The sequence below is a fragment of the Lupinus angustifolius genome, chromosome LG01 (genome assembly GCF_001865875.1).
Source record: "Lupinus angustifolius cultivar Tanjil chromosome LG01, LupAngTanjil_v1.0, whole genome shotgun sequence".
In the NCBI taxonomy this organism is placed as follows: Eukaryota; Viridiplantae; Streptophyta; class Magnoliopsida; order Fabales; family Fabaceae; genus Lupinus; species Lupinus angustifolius.
In genome coordinates, this window is record NC_032009.1 from 1 (window position 1) to 10479 (window position 10479).

Sequence of the window (10479 nt, forward strand, 5' to 3'; positions counted from 1 at the left end):
TACTGGTCCGAAAGGGCATGGGTTCGAATCCCATTCTTGACATTACATTTTATTTTCTAAATCAAAAACATTGCTATCCATGTTACATTGACTTGTTTGACAAAATTGTCAGTTGCTCTATTTCAAAATAATTTTCTAGTTAGACAATAAAAAATTGTTTGAAAATATTTTCGTTACAATATAAAATGATAAACTTTTAAATTTTAATAATTTCTTATGAAGATAATAAATTGTGGAACGTGCATGGAAAAGTGAAATGGATGGATGAGGATTTAATGTTTTATTAAATGCATGGAAGGAGGGCGTTGAATTCATAATCTGACACAGTACTGTGAAAACTGAAAAGCCTATGCAAGTTAGTAGATTCGACGCATTTATGACAAATAAATTCCTTCAACTTTACCAAGTACATGGAATAAAAAAAGTAATAAAAGTAAATAATGAATAATATAATATATAATATAAATGTTTATAGTAAAAAAATAGGGAATGGATAGAATGGAATAAAAAAAGAAATGAAGTAATGGCATTAGGATAAGGACAGTGACTGTGCATGATGATTTGAATATGAGTTGTCTGTTCGATTTGATTAATAAAACACAAAACAAATAACCCTCTTCTCTTCTGTTCTGTTCTGTTCTGTCCTGTCCCTCACTTTTTTACGTTACAAAACTTGTGTGTATGTTCCAGGTATTCATCCATCTACTATTTCTTCATTTACTTTTTCTTCTCTATACCATCCTAATTCTAACCCTAATCCAAATCAAATCAATTATTTTTTTATGATTGGCTTTATGTCGGAAGAATTTCAGAATTTTATTAAGTGATGAGAAATGCATGTAATGTATTTGTATTTGTTGCAGAGAGAGAGAAAGAGGTGATGGAGGGTGGTCATAAGGCAGCAAGTAAGAACGAGTTTACAGAATGTTGGAAGAGAGCAAATGGTTCTCCTTATATTATGCGCCTTGCTTTATCTGCAGGCCTTGGTGGTCTCTTATTTGGTTATGATACTGGTAACTACTAACTTGTAATAACTTGTAATAATTTGTAATAATTTGTTGAACATGGATCATTAACCATATTGTGTTCCTTCACATAAAGGTGTCATTTCTGGAGCATTGCTATACATCCGTGAGGACTTTGAACAAGTTGACAACAAAACATGGCTTCAGGAAACCATTGTGAGTATGGCTGTTGCAGGAGCCATATTTGGTGCTGGAATTGGAGGATGGATGAATGACAAGGTAGGAAGAAAAAAGTCTATTCTTCTCGCTGATGTTCTATTCTTTATTGGTGCAATTGTTATGGCTATTGCTCCTGCTCCTTGGGTCATCATTATTGGAAGAGTTTTGGTTGGTTTGGGAGTTGGTATGGCATCCATGACTTCCCCTTTATACATCTCAGAAGCTTCCCCTACTAGGATCAGAGGAGCTCTAGTTTGCATCAATGGTTTGCTTATCACTGGTGGCCAATTTCTTTCCTACCTTATCAACTTGGCATTCACCAAGGTAATGCAACAAAACAAACATACAATTACAATTACAATTACAATACTTATGGATAACCTTGCCATTTAAACTATCGGCAATTCTATATATACACACCCAAAAACCATTGCTCACACCCACACTGATCCGTCAATGTAAATACCCTGCATGTGCCTCAATGTGAGTAATGGTTTTCAGTGTCAATGTAGTTGCCCTTAAGATATATGCAAAAGGCTGTTATTCTCATCTTCAATTTACTTGTTTCAGGCCCCTGGAACCTGGCGTTGGATGCTTGGGGTGGCTGGAGTTCCCGCACTGCTTCAGTTCGCATTAATGCTAACCCTCCCCGAGTCACCTAGATGGCTCTTCAACCAGGTACTGCAAAATTTTGAGCCTAAATATCGCCCTGCCAATGATGTTTCAAATTTTCATGCATTGATCTATTTTGGAGATTGTTATTCTACCAAAGTAGTTTGTTTAATATTTGGAAAAAGAATTGCTTACCAATGTCTATTGTTCAATCATATAAACTGGGCTATGGTTTAAAATGTCTCATGCTTAATTACAATGAAATCCAAGGTAATGAGGTATTGTTTGCAGTCAATGTTTTTAGTTCAATCTGGCTTATATTTCTCATAAATTAAATGCTGCAAAAATACTCTGTTTGTTTCTAGATGCTAGCATTTCTTTGCACTTGTGTAAGAGTGCAATGTTTTTCGTAGGACTATTTTGTGACTTCTTGCCTACTCTGTGAATGATTATCATATAGCACAAAGATATCATTAGATTTTTTGTTTTTTTGGACTTGAATCTTCAGTTATCATTGTATTTCGTTCCATGTCTGCAATTATGATTGAATTATCGAGTAATGTGTCTCAAGTTGTTATTAATATACATGTAAACAGGTCATTGTCCTTTTGCCCTTGTATTAGCTCTTATGGTTTTGGCTTATTTATCTCATTTACTACCCTCTGAAATAATCCATTAGAGCTATTCACGTTCACTTCACATTTCATCTCTTTTTCCCCAGGGAATGGAAGAGCAGGCAAGGGACATTCTATCAAGAATCCACAACCCTGGTGAAGTTGAAGAAGAAATGAGAGCGATGCAAGAATCTGTTGAGATTGAGAAGAAAGAAAATGAGTTGGCTGGGCATAGTCTAGGCGAGAAAATAAAAGGCGCTTTTGCTAACAAAGTAGTTCGAAGAGGACTCTATGCAGGTATCACCGTTCAAGTTGCACAACAGTTTGTCGGTATTAACACTGTCATGTATTATAGCCCAACCATTGTTCAGTATGCTGGAATTGCCTCTAATTCCACAGCTCTTGCACTTTCTCTGGTTACATCTGGTTTAAATGCTGTTGGATCTATCATTAGTATGATATGCATTGATAGATATGGAAGGCGAAAATTGATGCTCATCTCCATGATTGGGATCATTGTTTGCCTCATAGTCTTAAGTGGTACATTTCTATATGCTGCTCAGCATGCTCCTGCAATTAGTAACCAGGATACACTTGCTTTTGGTGCCAACTCTACATGCAAGGCTTACACAACCACCCCTAATCTCTCTTCATGGAGCTGCACACAGTGTTTGCAAGCAGAATGTGCCTTCTGCGCCAACGGCCAGAAACAAGTAAGTTCTAACAACTTCATCTTGTCGTAAGCTAGTTTTTTGTTAGCTTTATCACATTGGAGTACTTGCTGCTTCAGTCATGACCAATGCAACTTAATGTAGTACAAGACCTTTGTACTCAAAATATGGTTTTCCTGATCTTTAAGAACCCAAAATTGCAAAGCCTTTCGAAAGTGGTATAGTATTTAATTGATTATTAAGAGTTAATATTTTCAGTTTTCCAATAATGAAGACTTGGCACATTCAAGTTGTTTAACCAATATGTAAAAAACATAACTTGATTAAGCAAAATACTTATTCTCTCTACGTGTTGTTACACATCCAGTTTCAGCCAGGAGCATGCTTGGTCGCAGATAAGAGCATCAGAGGTGAGTGTCGCGGAAAGAATAGAGTATGGTTTTCTTCAGGCTGTCCAAGCAGAATTGGAATAATAGCAGTTATAATCCTGGGATTGTATATCTTAGCATACGCTCCCGGAATGGGAACAGTGCCTTGGGTATTGAACTCAGAGATATATCCATTGAGATACAGAGGTGTAGGTGGAGGTATAGCTGCAGTTTCAAACTGGTGTGCTAATCTTATTGTGAGTGAATCATTCTTGACCTTGACAAAGGCTTTAGGCTCTGCTGGCACATTCCTTCTATTTGCTGCATTCTCTTTCATTGGCCTCATCTTCATCTATACCTTTGTACCTGAAACCAAAGGCCTTCAGTTTGAGGAGGTAGAGAAGATGCTTGAAAAAGGCTTCAGACCTTTCCCTTTTAACAAGAACAAGAACAAGAACAAGAATGATGATGTTAATAATAAACTAGAAGGAGATCAACATGCCTCACATTAATGCTTTCTTTTCTTCAAATAAATAATAAGAGCAGTATCTTGGGTCTTTTTGTAATAAGGTTGTAGGAAAAACACTGTGGCCGCTGGATGTATTTCATATACCTGTTCTTATTATATCTACTTTTTCTAGGATCAAAATAGTTTGATCAGTGGTTATAACTTATAAGTAAAGGGTGTGTGTAAATTTTCAGATAAGATTAAATTTTCCTTTAATTAAAACTATAATCATTTTCCGGTTTCGTTTCATTTGTACTTATTAGTACTGTATATTTCTTACTAATTTGTCTTTTAGCCACTCTTGCATAACTTTTTTAGTATTATTGTTGCCCAATGTTACAGTCATTAAAAAAACATATTAAGACAAACAGAAAAGTACAAAGAGTTTAGAGGATTAATGCTTATATATAGTTAAAAACAAACAACTCAATACAACATAGTATGTTGGAGAATTTTGAGTGGACACAGCAGAATAGTTACAGAATAAGGTGAGAAAAGGGAAGTACACTAGTAAAGAGCCTATGATCACTGGTTCCCATCCTAGTAAAGAGCTTCACATGTCAGATTAAACCATATTCACATAAAAACCTGCTTCACATATCTCATCCTATCCACAACTTCACACACATTCAACATTCCTCGATGAAAGATAACGTTTCCATCCCCTGTTCTCTAGCTCTAACCATGTTGAGATGTATAATTCATATATCATTCTATATATAGGGCGGAGAAGACATTGATAATTAATATAGTAAAGATACTATAAGAATTTTGAAGAAGGTATGGTATCTCAACCAACGGGAAAACTATTCTAGCATGGTCACGATGAAAATGTATGACCTTTAAAAAGTGTATGCCATGGGACCAGAACTGGTTTGGACAGGTAGTGTAAAACACATAATTGCACCAAGTATAGCTCATCATAAACAAGTAACACACCCAATAGATTCAGTATTCATACAAAATGTACATGGTCAGTGTATTGCATGACCTCGTACAATTTCATACTCTATTATTATTATTAAACGACAAGGCTGCATCTGCATGTAGCTCATTTTAGCAATTTACTAATCCAATAATGTACACAACAGAAATAAAATTACATAATGGAATGAAAACATTGAAGTTTGTATGTAATGCTAATCCCATCTTCATGAAAACTATTGCTACTCCTTTAAAGAATCTTCAGCTGAATGACCGTCACTAGGTTCAAGAGCAGCAATTTCCTTCATAACTTGAGCTTTGTCAGCTTCAAACTGTTCGTCCTCTGCATAATAATCCCCATGATCATGACATTCTGTGATGATAATATTGATACCATAAAAGCAAGTACAAACTCTTGAGAAATACCATCACCAGTTTACCTTTATCGACTTTTAAGTCACCTAATAGTCTCAAAAGTTTGTTTCTGTTTGTAATAAGTATGCCGGTGATATCAGACGGTTTATTTTGGTTAGCAGCAAAAAGCTGTCATGGAAAGCACAAATTGATAAGTTCTATAAGGAAGCAAAACTTGGGAGACATAAGGTTAAGAATAACACCTTCCAAATATTTACTATTATATAATATTAGTACCTTGAAAACATGAAATGCTTCTATTTGTATGCTCTTGCTTGACTCCTGCAAAATATATCAGCGACAATCCATCAAATGTCAGTATAAATATATATCTAAATCCTGAACTATCTGTTCAAAATAAAAATGTATGGTCATCAGAAAACCAGAGTTGAGCATATTGGTGCTCAGTAATCCTTATGCTTAGACAAGGGTGGAACAATAACAACAGGTCCAAGGCCTAAATAAATCTCAGTGATGTTTCAAGTACAACAAAATCGGGACATCTCTTTGTTTTTTTTAATATATATTTTAACATGTGTGTATACAAAGAGATAAAAGTAAGTGAGAGATTTAGATAAATGAGTACAGTATCAAATATGAACTCAAATATTTTGACAGAGCAGATGTACACTTTCTGGGGCTAAAAAGAGCAACTGAATAGTCCTACATATAAATATATAATGAATATTTATAGAGCATACTCTTAGAAGATTCATGAAAATCCTCAAGTTGTCTCTTGAGCTGACATATTGTGTCATTACATGCGAGTTTGAGCGATCAAGTAACATATCTCCTAGCAACTGTAAAATGAGAAATAAAGATATTCAACAAATACATAAATTCATTATTGCAAAATAAAAGTAGTGATACTAATGCATTGACATAATATAACATAGGATTGCAAAGACTAATGATCTTAGCATACACAAAATAAGCAAAGATTCCTTAAAACCTGAATATATATTTTCAAGCAGAGAATCTCTGCAGGTTTGCTTCATTCAAGAAATTCTTATAATTGAGAACAACACCAAAACATATATCATACCTTGACAGCTTGACGCCTTGTAACATAATTGGAAGATTCCAACAGCTTAGAGTTATATTCATCAAAAAACTGAGATGTGGGCATGTGGCAACAAAAGTAGTCAGTAATGCTTGGTAACTAACATATAATGACATTTTAATAATCCAGATTAAAAATAAAGCTCGTGACATTTTAGAATTTTTTTTTTCTGAGAGCAATATTGTTATCTATGACAGAAACTTCCGTTTAAAAGAAAACAAACTTGTTAGATTATCTTTCTCAAAATAATGTTATAGTAGAAAACCAGAACTCCAGAAGCAATATCGCTCCAAGAGTTACCATGGTAAGGAAATCACAATCTAACCCATTCCCACATAAACACCAAGCTACAAAACTATACTGTAAGAACCTTTACCAATCAAGTATACCACCCATGATAGCAAGATAGGACAAAAAGTGGCATGTCAATAAAGGTGTATAAATTTATAATATAAAAATGCTTCTTTCTACTTAAGTCTAAAAGAGGAAGTGGGACCAACCCATTCATAATTCTTAGTGAGGAATTCGGCTACAGTAGATTTATGTCTTGTCAAGAGTTCCTGCAAAAAAAGACATATAAAACATCCAACTTTGTCTAGAAGTGCATGGCATCAAAAGACTAAAAACTACCTTAAAAGTTGCTGCAGCATCTGCAGCTATGTCGAAATTGGGTAGTTGAATATAGTCAAAAAAGTTCTTCATATGAGGTGACTCCAGAACATATCTTATATAAAATCAAGAATTATAATATCACAATTCACAAGGGTTATAATAGAAAGAAATTACATAGATGGAAAAAAAATCTACTTCGATGGTTCAGTATTTAATTTGAGTATCCTACATAGTGTCAGTCTCATTTGGCAATTAACATAAATCTCTGCAATTATATATGGAAGTAAATTAAAAGACCTAGAGATGGGTTGAAGAGAAAAACTATTCTAGCATGGTCACAATGAATGACTAAAATGGTTGTGTTTCCAGCTGTGACCAGAAAATGAAATTATGTAATAGTTTTTGCTTACTTTGCAACAATCTGGTGTCTTATGCACTCCCTCAACATTGCACCATAGTGTAAAGTCATGGTTGTGTCTTGATAGCTAAAAGGAAAGCGTTTTTAATGAATAGGATGTTATAAGCGAAGAAAGCAAAAGTGTGGTGAACAATGGTAATATTAAAAGGATTGTTGGACGCATATCCATACCCAGATATCAAAATATCTATAAGACCGATATTTGCTTCCAAGTAATCAGATGCAATCAATTTATACTGAACCTGTTGCCTCTGTAAATTTGCAACAACTTGGGTGGCATCTTTTCTGGTCTCGAGATTGAATTTAGGGAGAGAAATGATAAGAAGTTGCATAGTGTTTTCCTTAAAGAATTCTTGTGTCAATTGAGAACAAGCTTCAGGGACAGGTTCAGTTTCACTGTCACCGTATAGGATTGACTTGAGCTCCCTCATGTTTTTGGATAACTCGATCATCTGCAATGATGAATTATTAGATGTGAATAAGTGATGATAGTAATAATAATAATATGATATATATACCTTGTTGTTGTTGTTGTTGTTGTTATCTCCATTAGTGAGGAAAATGAGAAGATCTCTGGTATGACGAACAATATGAGAAGGAGTACGGGGCTTAGGCTTGAAAAGGATCTTCGGTATCTCCGGAGTCTGCTCCGCCGAAGATCCTCCTCTCCCAGCCCCACTGCTTTTAGACAAACACGATCCTATTTTGATTTCTCTTCTCTCCCTCTCTCTCTCTCTCCCTCTCTCTCTCTCTCTCTCTCTCAACACCTTCTACGACTCTACCACTAATGTTACCTCTATGCTTCTTCTTAATCACATTCAATTCATTAATTAATTACAAAACCAATTCTATTATTTATTCATATTATAATCTCTATTAACTATATTTTTATATTTATCTATACTAGTATGTACAAGCACTTCGTGTCTATCGAAGTGTCTGTCGGTCAATATTGCATAATATTATATATTCAATTATGATAATGTATAGTTATTTTTGTGTGTTTATGATAATGTATAGATTATGTGAGATACATGATTAATTAATATTTTGGTAGTGATTAATTAGGATTATATGGTTTTTTTTGTAAAATTAAATAATGTGAAGGGTAAAATAGGAAGTAAAAATTAGACCATGTTTTGGTTTTATATATAGTATATATTTATATCTATAACCATATATAATCATCACCAAGTATTTTCAGTTTCCCACGAGTATCTTTACATATGAGGCAATCTTAGTGTGAGTTAGAAATATATGTAGATATGTGGGGCTAACTTTCTTAGCATGTATTTTTTTATCTACAAGACTCGAACCCAAAACCTTATTTAAAAAGAATAAACATATACCACTTGAACTAACATTTGTTGATACCATCACCAACTTATGTATATATATATATATTAGTCACTTATTTTAATATGTAATACAATTATTTTAATATAAATATTATATATATTAAAATAACTATAATTATATATTAGAATAACTAGCTAATATATATATTCAAATCAGAAAACTTTTATTGAGTCCCTTTTACTAAAATTGGTGACATGGTAACATTAGAATGTCATGAGGCAATGTTTTTATTTCTTTAAATTTCTTTAAACAACCATGAGTCAACCAACGTGGTAAATACTTGTTTTCCTTTGAGTAAAGTCTTAGATTCAGTTCTTATGAATGAAAAAAATACATGCTGAGAGAATTAGCACCACATATTTGCGAATATTCTCAGCTCGGATAGGATTACCTCCAGTGTGAGAATACATGTAGAAAACCAAATGAGTTACATATCTTCACGTTACTTACAACATTTAATATTTACCAAAATTTTGAAGTGTATTATTGAAGAGAATAAAATATTTCTTTATATTAGTAAATAAGTTATCTCATGTAAGGCTAACTAAAATCATGAATTTTATTTGACCATTTTAATGGCAAGAGGTAATAATTTATACTCTAATTATAATAAACGCTTGACAATATAATTACTGCACCAAGGCAACAACCATTCAAATAAGGAATCAAATCAATTTAATATTAGAAATAATTATTTGTTTATTTTTTAAGTAAACTTTGAATATGTAACATTGTAATAAATTTCTGCCTGTCCTTTTTTTATAAATTTATTTTGCAATTTTTGTTTTAGTCTTATTTATACGTGTCAACAAATACTTCGTGTCTGCTGACCCACATTTTTATTTTATAATATTAAGTATTAAATTTATATTTTTTATTTTAGAGAATTAGAATGTTTTTTTATTGGATGTATATCATGTTATAATTTTTGTATTTATTATAGCATCCAACTTAGAGGAGGTATATTAATTACAATTATCTAGAATTATATAGTTTTACTTTAGAAATAAAAAATATTAAGAACAAAATAAGAAAATAAAATCATGACAGTAATTATTTCAAGTTTTGACTTTGTATATAATATAAGTTTTAGATTTATATATAGATAGTATCGTTTTCAAAATTTTATATATAATATATTTCACACCAATTTTTAGACCATCGAAAGAAGTTCTTTTGCTATGGGAGGCTTAACAATTATCTCGAAACTTTTATTACAATATTCAAATTACTTCAGTTGCATCTATATCTAGTTTTATTAATGGAATTTTTATCTTACTATCAGAAAAAATATATGTATGGATAGTTAATTTTTTTATACATTATAGATATATTATCCATTATTCAATTTAGTCATCAATGACTCTTAAAAAAATAATATAAATAAATAGTGGATAATACACTAATTAAGCATAAGTCTTTATATTAATTATACATTACAATCTTTTACTATTTTTTGAAGTTCACTATACACATGCATAACATAATTGTAATTATTCTCTCATCTATCTACAAATGAGGGAACCATTGCCAACTTCCGTTATAATTTATCTTAAATTAGAAAACTATAATGTATACTATAAGGCATAAGCTTTTAATTTTATTGTATATAAAAATGTTGCAAAAGTAGCATTTTCACGTGACATACCCAATCTGTTTTTATTTATTAATGAAAAGTGTAAAAGATAATAAGATAGACATTAATTTTCCGATGTTGCATTATTTCCAAAAA

The 10479-nt window shown here is 32.4% G+C and overlaps 2 protein-coding genes across 3 annotated transcripts; one reads left to right on the forward strand and one right to left on the reverse strand.

Annotated features, from left to right (window-relative positions):
* On the forward strand, positions 616–4199 carry LOC109343272 (inositol transporter 4-like). 2 transcript variants are annotated; one of them, XM_019581504.1, is made up of 6 exons: positions 616–690; positions 864–1013; positions 1102–1508; positions 1755–1862; positions 2518–3123; positions 3449–4199. In XM_019581504.1, exons 2-6 carry the CDS (start codon positions 881–883, stop codon positions 3959–3961), a joined length of 1767 nt encoding a protein of 588 aa, XP_019437049.1. In that variant the 5' UTR covers positions 616–690; positions 864–880; the 3' UTR covers positions 3962–4199. The 2 variants fall into 2 exon arrangements, with proteins under 2 accessions (XP_019437049.1, XP_019437040.1); XM_019581495.1 differs by lacking the exon at positions 616–690 and having other exon boundaries at positions 816–1013.
* On the reverse strand, positions 4875–8123 carry LOC109343320 (putative MO25-like protein At5g47540). The gene is made up of 10 exons (XM_019581562.1): positions 7907–8123; positions 7560–7840; positions 7381–7455; positions 6989–7082; positions 6859–6918; positions 6341–6409; positions 5997–6095; positions 5533–5577; positions 5322–5424; positions 4875–5224 (listed from the first exon to the last, which is right to left on the reverse strand). The coding sequence occupies exons 2-10, from the start codon at positions 7838–7840 to the stop codon at positions 5124–5126; spliced, it is 927 nt and encodes a 308-aa protein (XP_019437107.1). The 5' UTR covers positions 7907–8123; the 3' UTR covers positions 4875–5123.

What these genes read in the sequence shown, in the direction of transcription:
- LOC109343272 (XM_019581495.1), top strand. Translation starts at nt 827, where the DNA reads ATGAGAAATGCATGTAATGTATTTGTATTTGTTGCAGAGAGAGAGAAA. An exon ending in CTTATTTGGTTATGATACTG is followed by an intron (nt 1,014 to 1,101) that starts GTAACTACTAAC and finishes CTTCACATAAAG; the next exon opens with GTGTCATTTCTGGAGCATTG. An exon ending in TCAACTTGGCATTCACCAAG is followed by an intron (nt 1,509 to 1,754) that starts GTAATGCAACAA and finishes TACTTGTTTCAG; the next exon opens with GCCCCTGGAACCTGGCGTTG.
- LOC109343320 (XM_019581562.1), bottom strand. Translation starts at nt 7,840, where the DNA reads ATGATCGAGTTATCCAAAAACATGAGGGAGCTCAAGTCAATCCTATAC. An exon ending in TCACTAAGAATTATGAATGG is followed by an intron (nt 6,410 to 6,858) that starts GTTGGTCCCACT and finishes CCCACATCTCAG; the next exon opens with TTTTTTGATGAATATAACTC. An exon ending in TTTTCATGAATCTTCTAAGA is followed by an intron (nt 5,578 to 5,996) that starts GTATGCTCTATA and finishes TATATTTTGCAG; the next exon opens with GAGTCAAGCAAGAGCATACA.